The sequence below is a fragment of the Rhinatrema bivittatum genome, chromosome 4, assembly GCF_901001135.1.
Source record: "Rhinatrema bivittatum chromosome 4, aRhiBiv1.1, whole genome shotgun sequence".
Taxonomy (NCBI): Eukaryota; Metazoa; Chordata; class Amphibia; order Gymnophiona; family Rhinatrematidae; genus Rhinatrema; species Rhinatrema bivittatum.
The window spans coordinates 211,602,515-211,629,437 of NC_042618.1; the positions used below are offsets into that span (position 1 = coordinate 211,602,515).

A 26,923-nucleotide genomic window follows, 5' to 3' on the forward strand; every position below is an offset into this window, starting at 1 on the left:
ACTAGTTACCTGGCTAGAATTTAGCCAGATAAGGGCTAAATATAGTCGGATGGATAACTATTACATTATCCATCTAAATGTCCTCTGAATATGGACCTCAGTTTGTATGTGCATATAAATGAAGGAATATCTGCAAATAAGGGCTTAATGTGAACAAGGTAAATAGATATGCTGACCCTCCATCTTATTTACTGAGTGTTTGCTAATGGCACATTATGATTTAATTATTTAATACCTGCCCCGGAGTGGTGTTAACTTACTACAGTGCACCTGATCTCTGAGGAAGAGGTAGAAATTATAGAGATGGGAAAACTAGATAGGCCATATAATCTTTATCTGCTGTCATGTTTCTAAGAGAGGGTTCAGCTAACGAAACAGAGGACCTAATAAATGAAGGGCATGTATGGGAGATGATACTGTACAACCATAATTATCGGTCCTTCGGGGTGCATACATTTGATCTCGCGTCTCTTTTCCAGTTAACACACCCTTTTTTACACAAATTCTTATATATATGCACATATTCATGTCACAAATATGTCTTCTCAAACAAAACTGTGACACATCACAGAAGCTCTTCAAGCATTGCTCCACACCTCACAATGTGCAAAGCACAGAGGTTTTATACTGATATGGAAACAGTCAGGCTGCAAGGTATTGGCATGATTCTCCGGATCATTGCTGTCGTTGCTGTGGTTAGTCTGGCCACTCTACACTGCAGGCATTCAGAGTCTTCATCCTGAACAGCATTGTTTGTGGGAGGACCACTCCTGCCCCTTGGGTAGTCGCAAAAACAGGGGGTATCCTTCCAGGAAGGCCCTCACACTAGGTAAGTGATTGTTAGCAGCACGTGCCCCCCCCCCTCCTCTCTCTCCAAATACACAAGACAGGGGGAGACATGGAAGGGAACAGAGAATGACAGAGCAAGGAGATGATGACAGAAGAGGCTCACTGACACATGCTTGAGCACACCAAAACTAAATCCATCTTTATTTATGCAAGGCAAATATATATATATATATATATATATATATATATATATATATATATATATATCTTTTTTTTTTGGAAACTTTTATATACTTTTATACTGTTATTCTAACAGTCAATCATAACAGTTTACAAAATTAATACCGTATTTTTCGGACTATAAGGCGCACCGGATTATAAGGCGCATTATCAATGAGCGCCTGCTAAGGCGTCCAGGTTCATATATAAGGCGCACCGGATTATAAGGCACAGCGCATTAAATGAAACAAAGCTCAGACCGCCCTTTAAAACTACGGTACTTTTTTATTATCCCCCCCAATGCCCCCGGGCGCAGCGACAGGCAGATCGGCAAGGCCAAGAAAAAGATCGCGTTTAAACACGCTGATGCTCCTCCTCCTTCCTGCCTGTGCGTCCCCGGAAGTAAACGTTGCCGGAGCCGCGTGGGCAGGAAGGAGGGGAAGCATCAGCGCGTGCAGAAGTGGAGCAGCACTTGCATTTATGGACCACCGCGAATCTCAAGTCGCAGCGGCCCGAGAAGAAGAAGAGGCCCGGTAGCAGGGCCACTGCAGAGCCCATCCTGCGGCGACCCGCGAAGAGGAGGCCTAGAGGTGAGTGAGAGCCTGTGCTTGAGCAAGACAGCATGTGGGAGTGAGAGACTGAGTGTATGAAGGATTGTATGAGACACAGCATGTGACAGTGAGAGCCAGTGTGTGTGTGTGTGTGTGAGAGAGAGAGAAATGCATGTGAGAATGAGAACCTGTGTGTTTGAGGGAAGAAGATGGAAAGAAAAGAAACAGAAAAAAAGACAATATAAAAGGAGTGGCAGCAGAAGGATTCATATTTAAGGCGCACCGGATTATAAGGCGCACTTCCGATTTCTGAGAAAATCGTAGGTTTTTATGTGCGCCTTATAGTCCGAAAAATACGGTATACAGTTAACAACAAATAAAGTAAACTAAAAAAATTCCATTTCATGGTAATATGGCTTGAGGCTCAACTGCAGTCTAAACCTCAAAAGATACTTTGAGCTCACCAATTGTTTTGATTTGAGTGCAGAATTCATTTCTATGAGCTTTGAAGCAGCAGCAGACTGTGTAGTCCTGCAATTATGGTATCTTCACTACAGGATGGTCACAGAGGGGGAAAGGGTCAGATGTCATGCCCTCCTATTCAGGGCGACTAGAGTCCTCTCTTCTGTCTCCAGCCATATCCTCACACACAGCTCTTTGAAGACAAATGATTCTAAATACACACTCATTAGTTTTCTGGTCTCCTGGAATTCTGCTTCTCTTGGGATCTAGAATATCTCCCACGATCTCCCTCTGCACTGACTATTTGCCACCATCTATTCGGCTTACTTTAGAAGTAAGCAGGAAAGCCGAGAGAAAAAAAAACTGAGCATTCAGTTTAACCTGCTGATATTAATTAGCTTCTCCTGAGAAGGTACATTCATGATATTTAACCAATGCATTTAAAAATTTTAAATTCCAGAATTAGGGAAGAAAAGCAGAAGTATTTATCAGCCAAATGATCATTAGCAAAGAATAGGCCTAAGGAGCTTTTCAGCACTGTTAGAAATTTGCAGAAGCATCCTACCAAGTATCAGACATTTATGGATTATCAGCAACCTCAACTGCAAATAGTTTTGCTGATTATTTTAGGAAGAAAATTGCTGACATCAGGGAGGAATTAGATAATATATCTCTTGACTGCATCATATTTTGGAATCATCCATTCAACCCCTCCCTATTACATTAGGTGGGTTGCAAGTGTGTCCTGCGATCCCGCTGCTCTTACCTCTGGTCCTGAACCAAGCTGGCCCCAGCAGATGCCACGGGAGACCACCTGACACACACGCGGCAGGCTGCCACAAGCCGTCCTCCACTTCCGCTCCTGGGAGCTCCGACTCTGTTCTCCCCTGCCGGTGCGGCAGGCTGCCATGCTCAGCCAGCCTCTGACATTGCATCAGTCCTGGACCCTTCTAGGTGCGTGGGCGCACGCTGACCCTGCCCTTCTTAAAGAACCAATGGCAGGAAACCGAGACCGGTGCTGCCTGATAACATCACGGCCTGAGGGATATATATGGCCACTCCTGCAGTTGCTCCTCGCCTCAGCAATAGGTTGACTCTGTTGGAGTAGCGGTTTGCCTCTGCGTTCATGGCTCCTGGTCCTTGCTTCCTGTTCCTGATTCCGCTATGTGTCTTGAGTTCCTGTGTCCTTTTCCTGGTACCTTTGCAAGTCTGGTTGTCCTTTGAGATCCTGAATTCGTATTCAGCCTCTCTTCATCTGTCTTCAGCGTCTCGTCTGCCCCTGTTATTCTTCTGACCTCTCCTTGCCCCTTCGGATCAGACTTCTTGCTTTGACTTCGGAATGGACCCTGACGCTGCTTGACCTCTGCCTGCCTCCAACCATGGCCTGCACCTGTCTCTGTTGCCTGCCATCTGTCCCGACTGCTGCTTGTACTGACTGTACTTCTCTTCTGTACTGGCCTGTAACCTTCTACGTGACGGATCTGCACCTCCACAGAGGCCTGCACCTAAGTCCAGCCTGCTGCAGCACCCAAAGGCTCAACCTAAGTGGAACAAGGGCTGTTATTGGTGAAGTTCCTTTTGGGCCTCTGCTCCAGTCAGCTCCACCTGCTGACAGTGGGGACCTGTGGGTTGCGCCAACTCCCCCTCGACCCAAGGGTCCAGTTCCGCAACACTCCCCCTATAAAATAAACCAAACTTAGTAGTTTTTCACTCAGTGCACAATCAAGCTATGGAATCTGTCCTGGAGGATGTGGTCAAGGCAACTAACAAAGTGAGGTTCAAAAGAGGATTGAACCAAGTTCCTGAAGGAAAAGTCCATAACCAGTTATTAGCCAGATAGATTTGGGAAAGCCAGCGCTCATCCTTGGGAGTGAGATACAAAAAATAGATCAACTATTGACAGGGCCAGTGCTCGAGGATTGGGCGCCCTAGGCACCTTCAACCTTGCGCCGCCCCGACTCCCCCCCCCCCCCCCCCCCCCAAAAAAAGAAAACTCACAAATCACCTAGTGGTCCAGCGGGGGGCCCGGAATCCATCTGCCGCCCCAGGTTGTCGGCTGCCACTAATCAAAATGGCGCCGGTGGCCCCTGTCACATGGTAGGGGCTGAAGGCCACCGGTGCCATTGGTTGGCCCCTGTCACATGGTAGGGGCTAAAGGCCACCGGCACCATTTTGGTTAGTGGCAGCCGAGGCCCTGGGAGCAGCAGATTGTTCCCAGGCCGTCCGCTGGACCACCAGGGGGGCGTCGGGAGGGTGGCACTGGGAGGGGGAGGCAGGGTGAGGCGGGGCTGGCAGAATTTTGAAAGGGCACTTTTTGCCCTTTCAAAATTCTGCCACCTACTGCGGCGCCCCCTAAGTCTCGGCGCCCTAGGCACAGGCCTAGCTCGCCTAGTGGTTCCTCCGGCCCTGACTATTGGGGATCTGATGGGTACTTATGACCCAGACTGGTCGTTGTTGGAGATGGGATGCTGGGCTCGATGGACCTCGATCCTGACCCAGCATGGCACTTCTTATGTTCTTATGAAGCTTGACCGCTTGTAAGATACAAATTTAGATTGTGAGCCCTCTGGGGATAGGGACAAACCTACTGCACCTGAATGTTATCCGCTTTGAAGTGCCTGAAAGGTGGAATATAAATCACATAAATAAATAAATAGTCCTTACCCAGGTTTCAAGCCAGTTATTGAATCCTTGCATTTCAGAATCATCTTCAAATTCATTCCTTAAAGTCCTGCAGGTATATCAAATCAGCATACACCCTACACATGTGTAATGTGATATAAGTGTGTTGCAGGGAGGAATGGGTCCTTATGTTTCTCTTTCTTTGTAGACAGGAGCTTGTTTTCCTTTTCTCTCTCTCTCTCTCTCTCTCTCTTGCACTCCTTTTCTGTATTACAGTATCGAGCTGGTCCCTTTATTTCTGTCTTTGTGTGCATCACAGGGGGACCAGTTTGTTTTGCATGAGGACTGGGGAGAAGGCCTGGTTAATAAGAGTATACCTGCTCTGTGTGTGCTGGATATCGAGAGCAGTAACATCTCCGTGCTGGAGGGAGTTCCTGATTACATCTCGCCAGGACAGGTGAGAGAAAACATGACACAGCACCTGGGATCATACAAGAGCTTCAGGATTGGGGGGTGGTGGATTGAACAGATGAGGTTTTTCATGGTGGGGGTATCGTAACGGATGAATTATAGGAGGGAATGTTTTTTATTTTGGATGCACTGTAATCAGTTATGTAAACTGAATTGTAACTCACACTGTGCTCTGATAGAGCGAGAAGTCAAGCTAAAATAAAATAAATGACTGAACCATCATAAACATGCACATATATATACAGGATCCTGCATTTCTTGTGTAACCCCTGGGCGGGATGGATCCTGTAGTTGGCACCCAGGGGCACATAGGAAAAGAGAGATGGACCCTTTCTGCACACAATTCCTCTTAAATCTCTCCGCCTCTCCATGGACAGCAACTGCAACCTGAGTTCCAGGACCCCTAGTGGAGAAGAAAAATGGTTCCAAGGCCCCTTTTGCCATAGCCCAGAATAAGTCCCATTCCATCCTTACGGAACTCCACCTCGGGAGCTATGTCACACTTTGGTGGGGACGTAAACGTATTTATAGTTCTTCAGGGCAGGGACACCTGAGTAAGTCTTCTCACAGATTCCTTTCCCAGGGTGTGGATCTTTTTTATGGGGGAGGAAGAGTTAACTTTCAGGGCCCAAGTGCTAGGAGTGACTTTCTCTCTTTCTGCTGTCCCAGGGAGAGGGATCTGTCTGAGGCCCTGGGAGAGGGATACATGCACTCACTGGGGCGGATTTTAAAAGGGTTACATGCGTAATATACGCGTGTAGCCCTTTAAAACTCCTCCTACACGCGCCAAGCCTATTTTGCATAGGCTCAGCGACGCACGCAAGCCCTGGGACGCACATATGTCCTTGGGCTTGAAAAAAGGGACGAGGCCGGAGCTTCCAGGCACAGCGGCCATTTGCCGCTGTGCCCGGGATCGCGGGCCGGCCATCAGACGGTGCGTGCAACCTATGCCTGCCGAGAGGCAGGCACAACTTATAGGATAAAGGTAAGGGGGAAGGTAGTTGAAGGAGAAGGGAGGGTTAGGTGGGGGAGTGGAAGAAAAGTTCCCTCCGAGGCCGCTCCGATTTCGGAGCGGCCTCGGAGGGAATGGAGGAAGGCTGTGCGGCTCGGTACGCACAAGTTGCACAATTGTGCACCCCCTTGCGTGCGCCGACCCTGGATTTTATAACCGCACGCGTGTTATAAAATCAGGCGCGCAAATGTATGCCCGCGCGTACCTTTTAAAATCCAGCCCACTGTGTATTAGGTGCTCAAATAACCACTCTGGAATCACTTTGTTAGTGTCCAAAATTAAAGTCTTTACTGTTCAAACGCTGATGATGAATGGCACAATAACTTAAACTGTAGCACCATAGAATTCTCTTGTTTTCTTCTCTTACCGTCTCCTTCCCTCTGTCTGTGCAGGACTCACATACCAGGGCCAGGGAAACATCCATCCTCCAGGGTTTGGTTAAGTGGTGTCCCCAGGTGGGCAGGGCCTCCTTGCCAGTCAAAAACCCCTTCCAATCTGGTAAAAATAGTAAATGGTCTATGGCACAGAGAGTACATCTTGTATCCCCAGGGGATGTTCTCAGTGACTGAATGGGTGTCCTCAGTCATTGATGGTTTCCCTTACTCACGGTTAGCAAATCTTCTGGATCTCTTTGGTTCTTACACAGTCTTTTTCTTTCTAGATCCCTGAGGGCAGGGATCCTCTTGAAGCAAACAAAACTTCCTCCTGGATTTTGAAATCAAAGTCCTTTTTCTGTCAACAGAAACTAACACCAGCGTTCCTCCTTGGATCCGGTCATTGACACCTCCTTTCCTCACTGAGGGTAAAAAGGGCAGGTTATCCCTAACCTGCACAGCCCCACACTCAGGATCCCCTCTGCCTTGGGCCCAGGAGGTGTATAGGCTCTCTCTCACAAGGCTCCTACAATTTAAATTTCTAAACCTGAAAAATATACCCAGAAGGAAAACTCGAACCAACCAGGGAGTAGACTGGATAAGGAAAACCTTGTTCAGTTTCCCAGGGAGGGTTTGCCTGGCTTCTCTGACTGACTGGGCCTGAAAAACAACTCAAGCAAAACTCCTCTCTACTTGCTGATTCTCAGCAGACCATAAGGAACTACCTCCCGAACCTCTGAAGCGAGCTGCTTAAGAAACCTCCAAGGGGTCTGGATGGCCATTCCAGACCCCTCAAAGGGAGGGGACTGCATTTGAATGGTAATCTCCCCCCATTCACTAACCTGATCCTCACCAGCTGAACCAAGGCTTCACAAAGGCCTTAATGGTAACAGAACTAGTTGTCTGTTACACCTATAAACAGCACTAATAATGACCACAGTCCTTTCAGCCACAAAACACACTGAGAAGCAGGATGGTGTCCAACTTCTTTTACTGATAGTTGCTTAGATGACTGAAGAATTTTTAAAGCTTCGTTTCTTGTTCAAATAAAGCCAGTAAATAATAGGACAGTAGAAAGCTTAATAAACGTGAGACCTTACCTCTAGATCAAAGCCTCTTAATTTCTTGGAGGCACACTTCATAAAACTTGAAATCCTTTTTTTTTTCCCCCCCAATCATTCCATATACCTCAAACTACTTAATCTTCCCAGATCAAATTTATCCCAGCTTCTGCCCACTGTAAGGTGGTTGGAATAGAGTCCCAATATATTATTAGAACTTAAGTCCTTTCCTAAAATCTTCTGTAGCACGTTAGTTCTCCTAGTTAGTACCTGATGGGCACTCTCCTCTCAAGTACCCCTGACTTGAATCTGCGGTAGACACCATTCTAAATCCCTCCAGCTTCTTTTTGTTTTCTGCAATGGGCAGAAGAGCTCCCTCTTGTGGTGATTCCTCCAATCTTCAGGTCCCTTCAAAGTGAAGAGCACCTCTCTCCCAGTGTAGAGGATGCTTAGTTCCTGGTGCCAAGGGCACTCAGCTCCAAGGAGCACAAATTTGTAACTCCAAAAGGGGAAAAAATCAGAGCAGAGGCAGGAAGGGTGGAAAAACTTCCTTGCCTCCCAAAACTGAGGAGATAGTCCAAAAACAGTTAAGTTAAAGTTGAGACAGCTCTGCCTCGGGTCACTGTCAGGTCCATCTTCTGAAAGAAAGAGCGCACTGCAGGTCTTCCCCTATCGCTTGAATACCGGGATGCCCCAATCCACTGCAACAAGGGGGTCCAGATTCTCACAGGGAATTTTTAAAAAATCGGATCATAAGGGAGGCTGATCCCAAAAGGAAAAAAGTCCCAACTCCTTTCTAATAAATAAAGGAGAAAGATCCACAGCAGGAGACAGGGGGCTCCTGTCTGCTCGAAAGGATAACTACAAATCCACGAGGATTGCTGGTGCTTGAGGATGATAAACAGCTGGAACACAGCATCTGCAGCTCCCACATGGGGGGAGTAAGACCCAACCCTCTATTCACTAAATCTGCATTGGACTTCCCCAGCAATGTAGTGCATTCCTTTTGGAAGGGAAACCAAAGGTTCCCCACGCTTGTATTTATCTAACGCTATATTCAGCGAGGTATTTTAATTAAACATTACAAATTAAATATCTGCTGAAATTGCACAATATTGGACTGGCTCCATGGGACTCAGGCTCAGATCCTGTAATGGGAAGGGTTGGACTTTAGCACATCAAGGAAGTGGTGCACTCAGGTCCAGAGTGGGAGGATAGATGGCTGCCTTTAAAGTGGCGGCCCCTGCTGGCCAATCAGTGGTGCTGAGGCTGGCAGGGCAGCAACAGGCTGTGACTTCAGCAGTAGCTCAGGCAGAGAATGGCAGAACAGCAGAAGCTCATGTAGCAGATGACTCCAAAGCAGGAAGCACCTGTTCAACAGCAGCAACTCTTATTTTTTTTTTGTAGCAGTGGGCCCTGCAGCAAGCAACTGTGGATTCAACAGTACCTTCAGTCCCCAAGGGACCAGCACAAGGTCCTAATAAACCCCAGTCAGACTAAGTTAGACCTGGAGGATGATCCTTAAATATTTCTGGTCACTCTCGGGGTAAGGCCTCCAAATGAGTCAGTTTTTGCACATACAGGTATGAACTTCACTCATAAGCTAGGATATGTTGTATATGATCTCAGTCTTTTCAAATTTACTGCTAATGCCCTTCTTAATGCTTGCATTATACCAAAGAAAGCCTCCTCCTGGAGTTCATAGGTATGTAATATATACAGGACAGGCACCATTTCAAGGTGCACTTGGCAGTTCTTTATAATCAGACCTGTGGCACCAAATACAATTGGGAATGTTTCTGTATCTTTCGGCCACATTTTCTGCGTCTCCGAATGCATGTTTTTGATACTTGAGGATCTTTTCTCTCTCTCCATTCGTTCCACAGAATAGTTGCTTGGTACTAGCAATTCAATTAGCAATGCCGTTCTTGTGCTTTCTCTTTTACCACAATGTCCAGTTTTCTTGCATCGGGCTTTCCATCAATTGGAAAAGGAGTGCCCCGGTGATCACAACTTCCGCATTTTCCACAGTCTTTCAGGGTCATGTTCCCTGTGCCTTTCTGGTACAGTGTCCTATGTTTCTTGTTATTGTTTGGTCCTATTGCTTTGTGTATCTAATGTTCCTGTTTTGTCCAAGTTTGCTTTGTGCATCCAGTCCTCCTGCAATGGTCCTAAGCTGTTTCTGTGGGTGCCTCCGCGTCTCCAGGTTTGGGTTCTACATTACCTGAGTGTGTGTGCCTTGTGCTTCCTGTTGTTCCTGTCCAACTCCTGCTGGCCACGAGCACCCGAGGGCTCAGCCCTAGGGGAAGGTCTCTTCTCCATTTAGAAACCCACCAGTCTCATTTTATCTGTGCACCGTCTGCTTTTGTCTTTGGGGGTCATACCTCCAGCTAACTATGCCATTGCAACAGATATATAGATTCAGCCAAAACATATAAGATGGAAATAGAAAACACTGATCTTAAATACAAAACAGAAAGTGGGACACTGGTTCAGTTTCCTACTATGTAACAAATCGCAAACCTTTGGGGAAAATATGCTGCAACAAATTCAGCAAAACGTTCAGCTTAACAGCATACTTTGAAATCGTCGGCTCAGTGTGCTGCTGCAGTCCAAAAAGCAAACAGAATGTTGGGAATTATTAGAAAGGGAATGGTGGATAAAATGGAAAATGTCATAATGCCTCTGTATCGCTCCATGGTGAGACCGCACCTTGAATACCGTGTACAATTCTGGTCGCCGTATCTCAAGAAAGATATAATTGCGATGGAGAAGGTACAGAGAAGGGCGACCAAAATGATAAAGGGAATGGAACAGCTCCCCTATGAGGAAAGACTAAAGAGGTTAGAGCTGTTCAGCTTGGAGAAGAGACGGCTGAGGTTGGATATGATAGAGGTCTTTAAAATCATGAGAGGTCTAGAACGGGAAAATTTGAGTCGGTTATTTACTCATTTGGATAATAGAAGGACTAGGGGGCACTCCATGAAGTTAGCATGAGGCACATTTAAAACTAATTGGAGAAAATTATTTTTCACTGAACACACAATTAAACTCTGAAATTTGTTGCCAGGGGATGTGGTTAGTGCAGTTAGTGTAGCTGGGTTTAAAAAAGATTTGGATAAGTTCTTGAAGGAGAAGTCCATTATCTCTATTAATCAAGTTGACTTAGAAAATAGCCACTGCTATTACTAGCATCAATAGTATGGGATAGACTTAGTTTTTGGGTACTTGCCAGGTACTTGTAGCCTGGATTGGCCACTGTTGGAAACAGGATGCTGGGCTTGATGGACCCTTGGTCTGACCCAGTGTAGCACGTTCTTATGTTATGTTCTTAACCTGTTCTTGATTGCAGTTGCAGGGTGATATACTTTTGTTAGGATCTATTGAACAGATCAAAACTTTGACAAATGGGTTTCAAAAGTTGCTACACATAAGCCTTTTGTTGGTTAAGCATTGCATGTTAATACATTGGATTATGGAAACCCCACCTACTGTAACTTTGTGGTATCAGCAGATGTCACGTTGGACGCAGTTAGTGAGACAAGATGCAGTGATTGAAGGGAGGAAGGTATTGAAAGGTTACCAGCTAGCTTGGGAAAAATGTTACTGCACAACATGTTTAAAAGCTAAAGTACTCTGGGGAAAGGATTTAAATAATGACCTTGAGGAAATTTTGGATTTCTGTTCCAGCATGAATGTTTGGAAGTGTGCATAAGATGGTATGGAGAGAACTGAATGGCCACAGCTAACTAGTGTTTGTGATATAAAATGGAAAAAGGTGCAAAGGCACTTTTTTTATTTGATTATTCTTTTATTTCAAATACTATATGACAACAGGTTTAACTTGCTATCATGTTGTTTGGTGTTTATTGCTGTTGTATATGTGATTAAAAAAATTATAAAAAGAAAGCATTGGATGGGACAATGGGGGGGGGGGGGGGGGGGGGGCAGTTTTCAAAACCATTTCCCCAGATAAGCTAGCTTGGCTAGAAGTAGCCCTTTGTTGCCGCTTTGAAAGTACCTGTTTGCTTTCACAGCATGCAGATTTTTAGCCAAGTTAAAAACCGGCATTCCCAAGAGCGTGCTTCGGTCTGGAGAGGAAAGCAGCGCACATTTCAATTTCAAATGCACTTGCAGAGGTCCATATTCAGTCACTGTCCGGATAGCAAAGGCAGCCGGATAAACATACAGCTAACTTCAGAGGCATAGTCAATAGTGTAGCCGCACTACTAAATATAGCCAGCTGGCTTTAAGCAGCTAACTTTAGAAAAGCTCTTCAGCCAAACCTGACTTAGCCAGCTAACTCATCCGGCTATCTTTAAATATCAGAGTTAGCTGGTTAACATAGCCGGCTAACTCATCTCCTCCCAGTTAAACCCAGGCATGCCCATAACTTAACCACCTAAATTCAAGCTGGCTAACTTATTAGTTGGCTAGAATTTAGCTGGATAAGTGCCCAAATAAATATTTAGCTGGCTAACTTCTGAATACGGATCTTGTACTGTTTTGCCCCTGATCAGCTGCCTGTGCAAATAGCAGATGCAAAGTATGCAAGTCTTTTGTATGCACTTACTTTTGCGGTAACTAATTTACAGAGGGGGAATCTAGCTAGGGAGCTGGGGAGTTTCTCTATGAAAATTAGCTGCAAGTTACACATGTATAGAAGTCCACGGGTGCATGCAACTAGCAGGATTTTCAAAATGACCCTATATGAAGCTGTGGTGTGAGTGATCCATGGAGATGAGCTATTGCAGAAATGGTTGGGAAGTGTTACGTGAAACTGTGGTGAGAGAGTACCATGGGACAGAGCTGGAGGAATGTTGGTTGGGAATGTTATACTGAAACCTTGGTGTGAGAGTTCCATGCAGTTTGCTTATAGAAAGATTGATTAGGGGCATTACATGAAGCTGTGTGGAGATTCATGTCATTAGAACATAAGAACATGCCTTTACTGGGTCAGACCAAGGGTCCATCAAGCCCAGCATCCTGTTTCCAACAGTGGCCAATCCAGGCCATAAGTACCTGGCAAGTACCCAAAAACTAAGTCTATTCCATGCTACTGTTGCTAGTAATAGCAGTGGCTATTTTCTAAGTCAATTTAATTAATAGCAGGTAATGGACTTCTCCTCCAAGAACTTATCCAATCCTAGCTTTCTCCGATTAGTTTTAAATGTGCCACACGCTAACTTCATGGAGTGCCCCCTAGTCTTTCTGTTATCCGAAAGAGTAAATAACTGATTCACATTAACCCATTCTAGACCTCTCGTGATTTTAAACCCGTTCCAGACCTCTCATGATTTTAAACACCTCATGAAACTGTGGTGGGAGAGTTCCATGAAACTGAGTTGCAGAAACAGTGGTTGGAGACAGTGCATGAAGCTGTGATGAGAAAAGTCCATGGGAAGGAAATGTAGAAAGTGTGGTCGTGGACAGAACATGAAGTCATAGTTAGAGAGGTCCATGGGAAGGAGATATAGGAGGTGAGATTAGAGACATTACATGAAGTTGTGGTGAGAGAGGCCTATGGGAAGGCGATGTTGAAGCTATAGTTAGGGACAAATACATAAAGCTGTGGTGAGAGAGATCCATGGGAAGAAGATGTGAAAGGTATGGGGTGCATAGTATTGTACTGCGTAAAATGTATGGGACTGAGCTTTGAAAGCTATAACTGGTGATGTCATCTTGCAGTAAGGTTTTGCAGAACCTCATTACTGACTTGTTTTCTAGGCGCTATGGCTTCTGGATGACAGTGGTATTGTTTTTGTGGGATGGTGGCATGAACCATTCAGACTGGGGCTAAAATTCTGCTCCAACAGGCGGTAAGTATTAAAGTATTGCTTCATATGAAAACTTTTCAAAGTACAAGCATAATAATGCCATTTTTATACTGGACAGTAGGCAAATCAATGTTATTTTATACTTTTATACTGCTTTCCTTGGAATAATTTCAACCCAATAATCAAAATACACAATAGTCATAACATAACAATAAAATACATAATTTAGCATAAAAACACATAGAACATAAGAATATAACATATATTGCAGGCTAGGTCAGAACAAAGGTCTATTGAACCCAGTATCCTTTCTTTGACAAAGAACAATCTGGATCTGTAGGAAGTACCTGGCAGATCCAAAAGAGTAGATCCATTTCTTGTTGTCCACTCCCAAGGATAAGCAATAACTTCCCAAGTCTACTTGACGTAATGATATGTCAGTAATCTAAAACTGGGACTCAAAAAAACCACCTTATTAGGGGGAAGGGGGAAATAGAGCCACAGGGGGAAATGGGCCAGATTTTATAAAGCATTTACACGCATAAAACACATTTTTGAAAATTACCCCAGCGACTGTGCACATGTTGAAGCAATTTTGCACGTAGTTTTGCATGTACCAGACAGAGGTGTTCCCAGGGGTGGAATTAGGGCAGGGAAATAATTTCCGTGCACACTTTTCAGTTTTTGAAAAAGTGCATGTAAATGTGCACATGTGCATGTACACCTGCTCCCAAGCAGGCATGAATGTGTGCACCTATGCCTCGCAGGATTCTGCGCATACCTGCTGTTTTCAAAGCAGAGTTGAATGCAGTTTTATAAAATTATCCTCTGTCTAAGTTTACCCATGTACTGAGTGGGCAATTTTTTAAAAGCCCACATCTGTGTGTAAAACAGTGCTTTACCTGCTACTCTGACAGAAATGCTTTTGAAAATTGCACTCCCTGTATCTCTGTACAGTGCTGGTTACCTCTAATATTTGCTGTACAGAAAATCAGTAATGAGAATTTGTGACACAGTGAGAGATCGCTTGGGGCATACAGAATCCTATATCCCCATACTTTTACAACTTATTTTCCTTACAAGGAATGTGATGTTAGCAATTAGTATTAGAGCTGATGTTTGGCACAGACTTATTTTGGGCACTTTTCCATAATATTTCATGGATTTTGATTTCATTTTCTGCAAGACTGTGGAGCAGGTGATAAAAGATTCCAGTGTGTATTAGTGCATAGGACTCCCTGTCACTGGATCTAGATGTGGGTGGCAGTCACTGGATCCATGCATGCCTCTCCCTAGCTGCTTTTAAAACCAGCCTGTTCCAGCAGTTGTCTGCATGAACGTTCTTCCTGACCAGTCCTGTGGTTTTGGATTGGTCAGTATCTCATTTGTACTGTGCAGAACCCTGTGCTGTAGCCTCATGGATATTCCGCGAGCAGGCAGACCTTGGGATTTGTGTCAGTGTGTTTTCATGTTTTCCAGGTCTGCCTTGTTTCATCTGAACTGCAGCAGTGGCCACTGTGGTGAGTGATTTCTGGCATTTGACCCATCCTTAATTCCCCCTGCCTCTCAGCCAGCGCTTCATCCTTTTCCCAAGCTCGGCATTTACAAGTTACAGCACTAATGTTAAAGCAGCTGTGTAGTATGAGGTTGATAGCACTAGGGTATTATAGTGCTACCATGCCGTGCTCTACATTTGCTAGCATCAAAACCAGTTTATTCTATGAAAGTTACAGCAGGGAGGGTTGCACCTACAATATGGTAAGAACGATAATGGGTTTAAATTAAATGCTTGCTTCCAGTGTTTGCACAGGACTATATAATCACTCTTTGTACTCTAGATCGCATTTTAACAGGCATCATTTTAGCTCATCATATTGAAATACTAATTTGTAGTAAAGAAATTTAGGGGACAGTTTTCATACAGTCCCTTTTGACACTGTGGCAGGGGTGGTGGGGGGAGACGAGAGGAAAAGAAGATCCCTGCTGCAGTTTTTAAAATTAAAATGAATAGAGGGCGAAAAGTAAGGGAGCCGCCACTGTGTGGGGACAGCTTTTCATTTGTATTAGGAATGAGGGAGGAAAGCAAGGCGGGGCTGCCACTTCAGGGGGATAACTTTTGCAATATTATTTTTAAGGGTCATGGGAAGAAGGGAGCCCGGGGGTTGGGAAGCCCCAGTGACTGTTTTTTAAAATATTTTAAGAGCAGGCTCTGTGGGCATTTTTTTTTTAACTAATAATTGCCAGAGGAAGAGTGGTGGGATAAATTTAGGATTGGTATTGTTGCTTCTAAATTTGTCTGGCCAAACTGGATGGCTAGTGTTGAAAATCAGTGCTAGCTGTCTTAACTTTCTGGCCCCATCCTCACCCTGCCCCCAGGTCCATCCAGAATTTGCCCAGGTAAATTTAGCCATCTATCCAAATTTCAAAGCCAGCTAAGCCCTTAATTAGCTGGCTATATCCCTTGGAATACTGACCTATTAGGGGCTGATTTTAAAATAAAAAAACAGAGCTCATAAATTAGATCCCTAAATTAGGCACTGATTTTCAGCTGAACTTAGCAATCTAAGTTTTCAGCTAAAAATTCACATCAATTAAGGATTCTAAATTTAGACTTACTATTCATTTACTTAAATTTAGGCTCCTAAATTAGGTGCCTAGTTCTGAAAATCAGCGCTAAGCTCCTAAATTTATCTCCCTGCCCTAAATCCATCCCTGCAGCCACTCACTTTTTAGGATCCTATAGCCCTAGAAAATTTTCAAAAGGACCAATTTAGGACTCTATCTCCAAACGTTAGAAGCCTAATCTTTGAAAACTGGCCCCTTTGGAGGTAATTTCAAAAGGATTTACACGTGTAAATGTAATTACTATTGTAACAGTTTTCAAAAGCCATTTATGCGCATAAAGTATACTTACATGTGAATATCCTATGGACAATTCAATGGCCTATATTGTAGCAATTTTCAAAAGCCCACGTACGTGGGTAAAATGCAATTACATGTGTAAAATCCATTTTTAAGTGTGTAAATGCTTTTGAAAATAAGGCCTTTAGTGTATAGTGGATAATTGTAAAAGGTCAAACTTAATGTAGAATGTAGAATTTAATGGAGAATTTCAGGACAGAGGAAGACAGCTCACCCAGGAGAGAACTGCTCAAGTTTTAGTCAGGGGTTGCCCCAATATGTGTCACGAGGTTGGTGAGGAACTCAGAACTTGGATATAGTTCCCTGGGTGGGGGCACCCATAAAGCCATTACAGAGTGCTCTTTTTTTGAGGTAGAACCCTCAGTTGCAGAATTACCAGTTCAAGTTACCTCTTCAAGAGGAGGTCAGGCTGTCTGACCTGGCAGCTCTCAGAGATTCCAGATTGGACAGTAGTGATTACAAATGCCAATCTGAGTGCCTGGGGGGGCTCTTCGGAGTGTGTTGGAGGCAGCTTGGTCCATAAATTGTTTAGAGAGAAGGACAATCAGAAGAACCTTGCTGGTTTCTTCCTCTAAGTAGGGAAGAGCGGTGAGAATACATTTGGACAGTGCAATGGCGGTGACATACATAAACAGGCAAGGGGGTACCAGGAGTCTGACGGTGTCCTTGGAAATAAGTCTTTTATTCCGATGGGAAGAACACCATCTGAAAGCTCTTTTGGCATCTCTCATTGCTGGGATGGAGAATGTGCAGACGAACTGCTTGAGCAGGCACATTGTTGGATGCCAGGGAATGGAAACTGACAGACATGGTGTACTCCATCATCATCATATTCAAGTAAGTAGAGCCTCAGATGGACTTGATGACAAGAAGAGGAAATGCCAAGAGAACTCAATTTTTCAGTTGAAGAAAGGAAATGGGGTTGGAAGGTCTGAATGTCCTGTCACAGTCATGGCTTCAGGATTGTCTTCTGTACACGTTTCCACCTTGGCCTCTGGTGGGAAGGGTGATTCGAAGGATAGAGAGGCAACAGGGATGAGTGGTTCTCGTAGTACCAGATGAACTAAATGATCTTGGTTTGACAATTTTGATAAGGGTCCACATAGAGGGCCAACTGAGACTCAGTCATGTCCTAGATTTACAGCATCAGGGTCAAATTTGCTTTTGTCTCATGGCTTGGCTTTTGAGAGGAGAAGAATGAGAGGCAAAAAGTATTCAGAGAAGGTGATTTCTACCTTGCTGCAGGCCAGGAAGAATTTCACTTCTGTAGCATGTGTCCATGTTTGGAAGGTGTCTGAGATTAGGTGCCTGGAGATGGGGGCTTCTGCTTTTGAAGCATCAGTTCTGTCGTTTCTTTCTTTCTTACAGAAAGGTATGCAGAAGGTTTAGCTTTGAATTCCTTCAAGGTTCAAGTGACAGCATTTTCATGTTATAGAGGAAAGATGCAAGGGTTTCCTTAGTTTTGCACCCAGATTCATGAGGAGAGGGAAGCATTTGTGTCCTCCAGTTAGGAAAATGGTCCCTAAATGGAATCTCAGTTTGGTATTGAAGGTCTTGTGTACATTTCTTTTGAGCACATCAGAGAAGGATCTGATGCTGAAGACATTTTTTTCTGGTAACAATCTGTTCAGCGAGGCATATCTTGGAATTACTGGGACCCATTTCTCAAATTTTCTGAAGGCTGCGTCTCGATTCATACGGTTCTGTCTTATTTGCCTAAGGTTTTTTCTTTCCTTTTGAAACAGTCTGTGGAATTACCGTCTTTCAGGAATAAAGTTCTGGGGATCAGTCCAAGGAGCTTCATGTTCTGGATATATGGAAGGTATTCCTGAGGTATTTGAACAATTTTCAGAAGTCAGGTCATCTTTTTGTAAAAGTGAGAAGGCATTAGGGCTTCTATTGCCAGATGGATCAAGAAGACTATTGCTTTGACTTATGTTTCCAAGGAACTGGTGATCCCTGGAGGCCTTGGGGCACACTCAGCTAGATGAGTCAAGCGGTCTCTTGGGCTAAATGTCAATTAATATCACCATAGGACATTTGTAAAGTGGCATCTTAGTCTTCTTTGCATACCTTCTTCAAACATTACAGATTGAATGTTCAAGCTTCAGATGTGGCTGCTTTTGGGGCAGGCATTTTGAGAGCATCTCTTTCAGGATCCCTCCCAGTTTAAGGATGGCTTGGATACATCCCATCCATCTGGACTGGTATGGTGGACAATAAGGAAGGAAAAATTGGTTTCTTACCTGCTAATTTTCTTTTCTGGAGTCCTAACAGACCAATTCAGAATCCCAAATATTGTCCTGTAGTGTGTGTATGTATGTACTATTCATACAATTTTGTTTTCTAGCTTTCAGGTCCACTCAAAGGGACTCTGGCCTAGTTTGGGGTTCACTACCTCTGCATGTAGGGAAGTGTTGATTGATTTAGCTTTAATAGTGAAATACTGAGAGACTGCATCAGACTGATTTTTTGAGTGGGCACAAGGTTAACATGGGTGGGCTGTAGGTATGCAGGTCTGAGACCTTTTAGTTGTATTCTTATTGATAAATAATGCCATATACTGCACCTTGCAATAGCTTTCTAAATAGCTTGCAACAGCCATTATGCATCATGCATGAAACTTTAATACATTTTACCTCAATTATTTCAAGCACCAGCATTAAAAATTCCTTATTAATCTGTATTAATTTATTTTATATTTATTGCCGTCTATAAATGCACAAGAATATCGTGTAAAAAGCAAAGAAAGCAAACAGATCCAACCAATCACGTAATAAAACAAAAATCAACGTATTCTTTCATGAATCCTCATTGCAGACAGCCAGAAATCATCATAAATACAATAAAATAGCTTTAATCATCAGAACATGTGCAGATCAGAGTTGACAAATCATATTAAAACCAACATGAAAAAAAAATTTCAAATTCTGGTGTCACCTCAGCAAAAAATATCCCTCCACTGCTAAACATTTTTTTTTAAGTAACACAAACTCCTGCAAAAAAAGAGACATCTAAAATCTTGCAATACCATACAGTCACAACACTGTCTCTCAGGACTCAAATAACAGTAACCTTATGAAAAAACAGCAATGCAGATACTACACCAGGCCCTAGAACATTAATACATCACCTGCTAGAATAAGAGAACAAGCTGGACTTCTTCAGAGAAACTACGTGCTAGCAGAAATACTGCACTTCAGTCACATACAGGCTAAACAAAGACCGACCCTTACCTAATATAGAAATAAGAAACTACAAATTAGAAACAGAAACATGTAAATGAAACCGAAATAGCCTGAGAAACTAGACCCTGAACAGAGGAATACTGAAGAAAGAGCAAAATACAAAAATATAAGAAATGCCATTTGTAAAGATGATATATTCAAATTGCTAAAATCTCAAAATATATTTTTTTTTTTTACCTTTGTCGTCTGATCTTTGTATTTTTCTAATCAGTTGGTCCCAGTCTCTTTTTTCCCACTTTTCACTTGTTGGTCATTTCCTAATTCCTTTTTAGAGTCTCTCTTCTTGTTCTGTTTCTTCTCCTACTGTCTTCTTCCCTTCCTTCCTCCCTCTCTCTCACACACACACATACAAGTTCTCACTCTCACATGCTCTACCACAAACACAAGCTCTCACTCTCATATACTCTTCCCCCCCACACACAAGCTCTCATTCACATTCTCTACCACTAACACAAGCTCTCACTTTCACTCCCCAGCTCTCATTCTCACACACACAGATGCACACTCAGGCTTCCAGTCTCACACACACTCCCAGGCTCCCATTCTAATCCGCACACACACATCCAGACTCCCACTCTCACCCACATACACATAATTCAAGTTCCCATTCTCACCTAAACACACACGGGGCCTTTTCATTAGATATAGCCAAACTGCTACTTCTGCTGTCACGGGGATGGGATCCCGTGACGGCCTTGCTGCTCTGGCCCTCCTCTTCCTTGTCGCAGGGATGGGATCCCATGATGTCATTGCTGCTCCAGCCTTCTTCTTTGCCATTGCAGGGATGGGATCCCATGATGGCACTGCAGTTCCAGTCCTCTTTGCTGTTGCGGAGATGGGATCCCACAATGGCATTGCTGTTTCAGTGTCAGACAACCCAGGTTGGGTGGGCCTGAGTCCAAAGTGGGTGGGCCATGACCCACCCAGACCCACCCATGGCTATGCCACTGGACTACATGTGACACAGTACCTTATGTAGGTTGTTACAGAGAAGCTTTTATTCTCTTGTCTCCATCTTCTGATAGAGAAGAAAATCCATCCTTCTGGCTTGGTCTGATAGAACTCAAGGAAAGAAAATTAGCAGGCAAGAAACCCATTTTTCCTTATGGTTGAAGCAGCCCCATTGGCAACTGGATAGCCCACAACTTCAGATTGCCTCTTACTCTATTTCTGTAAGTATTGATGTTAAAATTCTTGGAGTATGGTTTGACTCTTTGCTAATGATGAGAGAGAATATGAGTACTTGATTTTTTTCACCTGTGGAATATTTGGTATCTTTGCTCCTTCTAGTCAAAGATGATCTTTGCATCTTAGTACAGATGCTTATCACAACATGCAATGATTATTATAACTCTTTGTCGACTGGTCTTCATAAATATCAGATTCACTTGCTTCAGATAATTCAAAATATAGCCGCCCACCTGATTGCTAACGTTAAGATCCATGGTCGTATCCAGCCAGTGCTCAAGGCCCTTCATTGGTTGTCTGCTGCTTACAGATTTGCATTCAAATTACTATGTGTAATTTTTTTGCAATCTTCTTGACTGTGCTCCACAATATCTGGCAGATGTTATTTCCCATTATCAGCCTTGCCAGGTTCTTCATTCCTCGCAGCATGCTTTACTTAAGACTTCAAATGTAAGATTAGTTGAAACAAAGCAGAGCCTTCTCATGTGCTCGCCCTATTTTGTAAAATACTCTCCCTTTGAATCTTAGACTAGCTGATTGTTTCACATTCCGAAAACAATGTAAACCTTGGCTTTTCTCAAAGACCTTTATGTATTTTCTTTGTATGTTTTGTTAAGTGTTATGCATTGTTGTTCACCACTGTGTAACCCCCATGGGAAAATGAGAAAAGTTGAGAGAGGCAAGCCGCTGGCAGAGCTCAGCCAGCTGGTGGCCAAAAATGAAGAAAGGCCACAGCAGTTTTCCCTTTTAGCTGTGCACATGCGCTCACAGCTTTCTGGCTTCCACTCCCCCCCCCCCCCCCCCCCTTCGTAGAAAGGCCGGTGGGACAGAAAGGAAAGTAGCCCGCGGGGTTGTGGTGAAGCTCATCCCACTTCTGCCTGAACTTAAGGGAAAAGGAGGTTGTTGGGACCGTGGTGGAGTTCATCCCCTGAAGTGAAGAGAAAGACAGAGGAAGCCATGGTGGACCCCATTCCAACGTGGCCTGGAGAAAGTAAGCCGGGTGTGTATGAGAACTTTTGTGCATGTGTCTGTGTGAGAGCTTGAGTGCGTGTCTGTCTGAGCTTGTGGTCATGTGTGTGTGTGTGTCTGTGTCACAACTTGTGTGTGTGTGTATCTGTGAGAGCTTAAGTAGTACATGTGTCAGAGCTTATTTTCATGTGTGTGTCTGTCTTTGAGAGCTTTGTGTGTCTCAGAGCTTGTATGCATGTGTGTGTCTGTATCAGAGCTTGTGTTCATGTGTATGTGTGTCTGTGTGAGAACCTATGTGCTTGTGTGCGTGTGTCTGTGAGAGCCTGTGTGTCGCATTTTAGGTTCACACAGACATGCTCACACACACACACATAATGTGTGTGTGAGAGCATAGGCATGTATATGAGATGGAATGTGTGAGAGAATGAATATGTGTGTATGTATGTATGGAATTTGATGTTTCTACTGTTTTGAAATATTTTATTTTTTGGGGGGGAAATATTAGAACATATTTTAATTATTGGATTTTTTTATTAATCTGATATTTTGAAATATTTTATTGGTGTTTTGGAAATTTTGGATATTCAATTTAACTAGTTTGAAATATTTATTCTTTTTTATGACTATGATTTTAATATTATGATGTTTTATATTTCTTGATTATTTTTTTTTAATGTTTTATGAAGAATGATAATTTCTCTGTTTTTCCATTGTTGCTCTGCTTATAGAGCAGGGGTCGGGAACCCATGGCTCGCGAGCCAGATATGGCTCTTTTGAGGGCTGCATCTGGCTCGCAGACAAGTGTCGCCATACTTCGCGGTTCCCCGCTGACCCAGCTGCTCCCCGGTCCTCCGCCGCCCGGGCTTAAAATGCTGTCAGCCCGGGCGGAACGCGGCAGGACAGCTGGAGTCAGCGGCACCGGCGTGCTCTCTTCTCCTCCCCCCCCCCGCGGCCCGGAAGAGGAAGTGGAGAGCATCGGGTGCCTGCGCGGGAAGAAGAGACCACACTAGCGTGGTCTCTTCTTCCGCGCAGGCACCCGATGCTCACCACTTCCTCTTCCGGGCCGCGGGGGGGGGGGGAGGAGAAGAGAGCACGCCGACTGGAGTCATCCGGATGCCTGCGCGGGAGTCATCGGGTGTCAGCCGGGTGCCAGCGCTGGAGTCATCGCGCAGGCACCCGATGCTCTCCACTTCCTCTTCCGGGCCGCGGGAAGAAGAGAGCACCGGCGTGCTCTCCTCTTCCCGCGGCCCGGAAGAGGAAGTGGAGAGCATCGGGTGCCTGCGCGGGAAGAAGACTGCAGCGCGGCTCGGAGGCAAATGAAAATCTTCAACCGCGGCCGATGGGACTCCGCCTTCGCCTCCGCGAGGGCTGAAAATGAAGGAGGTTAGCGTTGGGAGGTGGCTGCTGCTGCCGCGAGTTCCCGGGGGGGGGGAGAGTGAATGAGCGAGCAAGCATGTGTGTTTGAGATCCTGTGTGTGTGAGTGAGAGATTGCATGTATGTGAATGATTGATTGAGAGCCTGTATATGTGAAAGAGAGTATGTCTGTGATTGAGATCCTGCCTGTGAGAGAGAGAGCATGAATATAAGTTTACCATTGGGAACCTGTATGTGTAAGTTTGTAATTGAAAACCTGTTTGTTTGAAAGAGTATGTGTGTATGATTGAGATCCTTTGTGTGTGAGAGAGATCATGTGTATGTATGATTAAGAGCCTGTGTGTATAAGTAAGAGAGAGATCATGTGTGTCTGTGTCTGATTGACAGCTGGTTTAGGTGATGGAGCATGTGAGTATGTGATTGAGAGCCTGTGTTTAAATGAGAGAGAGAGAGCATGTGTGTCTGTGTGTGATTGAGAGCTGATTTAGGTGAGGGAGCATGTGAGTATGTGATTGAGAGCCTGTGTGTAAATGAGAGAAAGAGAGGACATGTTTGTAAGCATGTGAATGAGAGTCTGTGTGTGAGAGAAAAAGACAGCATGTATTTATGTGATTGAAAGCCTGTGTGTGTGTAAGCGTGAAAAGATAGACAGCATGTGTGTAAATGTGTAATTAAGAGCCTATATAAGTGAGAGAGAAAAAACATTTGTATATGTGAGTGACTGAGAGCATGTGTGTATAGGTGTGTCATTGAGAGCCAGTGTGAGAGAGAGCGCTGGTATGTGATTGAGAGAGGAGAAAGTTCCAAGCAAACCACCCCACCTCCTGCTAATTCAGAACAATCTCAGGACACCTGGATATCAAACGTTCCCAGGTATGCAGAGCAAAAAAATGTTTGTATCCTTATTATTTTTCATTACTGGGTCTTTGTGTCTGCTATTTTGAAATATTTTGTTGGTATCTGGAAATGTTTTATATGAGTTTTTAATTATTGGATATTCCACTCATCAGCTGTTTCGAAATATGTTCTTTTTGTTAGTACAGTTTTACTGCTGATGATTTTATATTTCTTGATTTGTTTTATAAGGATGTGTGATGTTTCTTTTTTCCTTTGTTACACTGCATACAGAGACTCTGGCTTGTTGCAGTTTCCAATTCAGTTTTTGTCTGCATGCTTCTTGTTATGCGTTTTGGTCTCTTTATTCTATGTTAGGTGAGGGACAGCACGTGATTCAGGTGAGGTTTTCTGCTGGCGTGTAGTTTCTGTGTAGGACTCTATAGCAGCCTGACTTGGTCCGTTTTCCTAATAGGAGATGTATTGGTGTCTTAAGGCCTGGTGTAATATTTTCAGAGACTTATTGTACTTTAAAAGTGTGATCTTACATAAAATGCACACATTTACTTGTATTTAGTTTTAAACATATTGTATGGCTCTCATGGAATTACATTTTAAAATGTGGCGTTTATGGCTCTCTCAGCCAAAAAGGTTCCTGACCCCTGTTATAGAGACTGACTTGTTGTGGGTTCCAATTCATTTCTTCTCAGCATGTTTCTGTTTAAACTTTCTGGTCTATTTATTCTGTATTTGGTCAGGCTCTGTCTGTGTTCTTCGTGTATGACCTAGGTAAGATATTCTGCTACCATATAATTTATCTGTAGTGATCTATAGCAGTCTGATTTGTTCTGTTTTCCTAATAGGAAGTGTATTGGTGTTCTAGGGCCTGGTGTAATATGTGTGGTGTTTGCTTTTCATAGATAAGGTTGTTTATTGTTTGAGTGCTGGCAGTTAGAGTTGTTTTGAAATGGGAAGTTTACTATATTGTAATGGAAATTCCATTTATTCATGGCTTTCTGAGGGCCAAGCCCACACCCAGCACACCTTACAAAAAATGTAATTCCACAGGAGTTCCAAGTGTCCTTTTTTTTTTTGCAGGATTTTCTGGTTGGCACCACAACAGTGCATGTATATATAATATTTATGTTGTGATATTTTTGTCTCAGAAGACTGTACTTTTGAATGTTCTTTTTTCTTGTAAAATCTGTTATAAATGCATAATTGAATTGTGTGTGTGTGTGTGCGCAAGGCTGTAAAATTTTGCTTAGGGTACCTCATACCCTTCTCTTGACCATGGGTTCCGTTTGGGGGGATGACAGTTTTTAAAAATATAGATTGCTGGAGGGAACTGGGCTTTTGTTGGGATTCGTAGGTTAGTGGGCCCTTGGCTCAAGGTGAGAGATGGTACCGCCCATGGAGGAGCCCTGCGGAGCCTCACCATCAAGGTCAGAGCTACAGGTGACTCAGCCCAGCAAGTACAGAGAGAGAGTAGGAGACTGGGCTGTGGAAGTAGTTAGCCAGAATAGATCCCCCTAGAGGTGGAGTGCTGGGCAGACCCCGAGGAGCGGGAAATGCAGGCAGGGGAAAGGAGGAGTGCTTGTGAGGGCGGCCCCAGGGGGCAGAGCCATAGAGAGAGGTCAGCACAGAAGGAATGACGTAGGCTACCCGAGGCACGGGGAAGCCCCGGGGTCTCCTGCAATGTGAGGAAGCGCTACCCCGAGGAGCGTGGTACAGTCTCGGAGATAAGCAGGATACTACCCCAAGGAGTGGGGAGCAGAAGTAGTAAGGTGCTGCCCGAGGAGCGGCGGAAGTGCCGTACAGTCTCGAGTCCACAAGCGCTGACCCAAGGAGCATGGGCGCGGCTTAGTCACAAGCGATGGCAGTGGCCCAAGGAGCGGGGTACACCAGCGCTGGGTCTCCACGAAGCAGAGCCACACGGTAATGGTCCGCAGAGCGGGGTACACCGAAGTAGAGGTTCATGAGAAGAGTAGTTTGGCAGTGGTCCGCAGAGCAAGGTACACCGAAGTAGAGGTTCATGAGAAGAGTAGTTCCTGGAGAAGCCCCGAGGAGCAGGGAAGGCAGACAGCGTCTGAGGTGCAAGGCCTTCCGAGGAGCGGATGGCCAGAGACAGGAGCAGGGCCCCCGAGGAGCGGGTACCCAAGAGTGTCTCACACCAAGGGAAGCAGGAACCAGGAACAGACGTCCGTAGCGAGAACCGCAGGATTCTCGCTACGGATGTCTTGGCAGGGAACTCGTTTGCAGGGAACTCTTGGCAGGGAACTAGTTTGCCAAGTCGATTAGAGCCAGGCCCCAATGATGCTTAAGAGTCCAGGGCTAGTGATGTCATCAAGGGGAGACACCCCTGAGGTTCCCACCCTGGCGACCTTAAAGGAGGGCCATGGAGCACACGCGCGCGCCTAGGAAGGCCCGGGAGAGACATGGCGGAGCCATGAGGGTCAGAGGCGGCTAACCACAGCCGCGAGCCTTCCTAAGGGAGAGAGGGCAGCGAGGCACGAAGTGAGTAATAGCGGTCGCAGCCGTCTGCGACAGACAGTCATAACAGCTTTATTTGATGGGCGTGGGGCAGAGACTGAATGATACGAGGGCGGGAGGGGGAGATCACTGTAATTGTTTGCACAGGGCATCAAGAAAGCTAGCACCGGCTCTGGAAATCTTGGTCCTTTTGCTGATGGCAAAACCCTGGATCCGGAGGTCAGGACACTGAAGACCTGGTAGAACCCTATGTAGGAGCGAGACAGATCTGCAGTGATGGTGATTTCCTTCCAGAGGAGATTTTTGTCTGCCAGAGAGTTTTACCATTTTCTTGGTAAGTATGTTTTGTCCACCCCTCCTTGCTTTGGGAGCTGGGGCTGAACTAGCACAGTTCTGAACTTTGCCATCACCACCAGACCTTTCCCTTTGAAAGGTCATATCACTAAAGAAGAAGGTGAAGGATCTTGGAGATTACCCTCTTGGATCTCCAGCATATGGGACCAGGACACAGGCTGGGGACTGCAACTCAGGTAGGATTTTTCCATGCTCTAAGGGG

At 44.7% G+C, this 26,923-nt stretch overlaps 1 protein-coding gene across 2 annotated transcripts in view; it reads left to right on the forward strand.

Annotated features, from left to right (window-relative positions):
* Positions 1–26,923, forward strand: part of LOC115090489 (acylamino-acid-releasing enzyme-like) — a 157,656-nt gene that overhangs the window by 48,580 nt on the left and 82,153 nt on the right. For both annotated transcript variants that reach the window (XR_003856405.1, XM_029599658.1), the window contains exons 7-9: positions 4,963–5,100; positions 13,289–13,380; positions 14,818–14,858. Coding sequence is in view for 1 of the 2 variants with exons in the window: in XM_029599658.1 (XP_029455518.1) it covers positions 4,963–5,100; positions 13,289–13,380; positions 14,818–14,858 (271 nt within the window). In the remaining variant the exon portion in view is untranslated. The remainder of the gene's footprint in view (positions 1–4,962; positions 5,101–13,288; positions 13,381–14,817; positions 14,859–26,923) is intronic.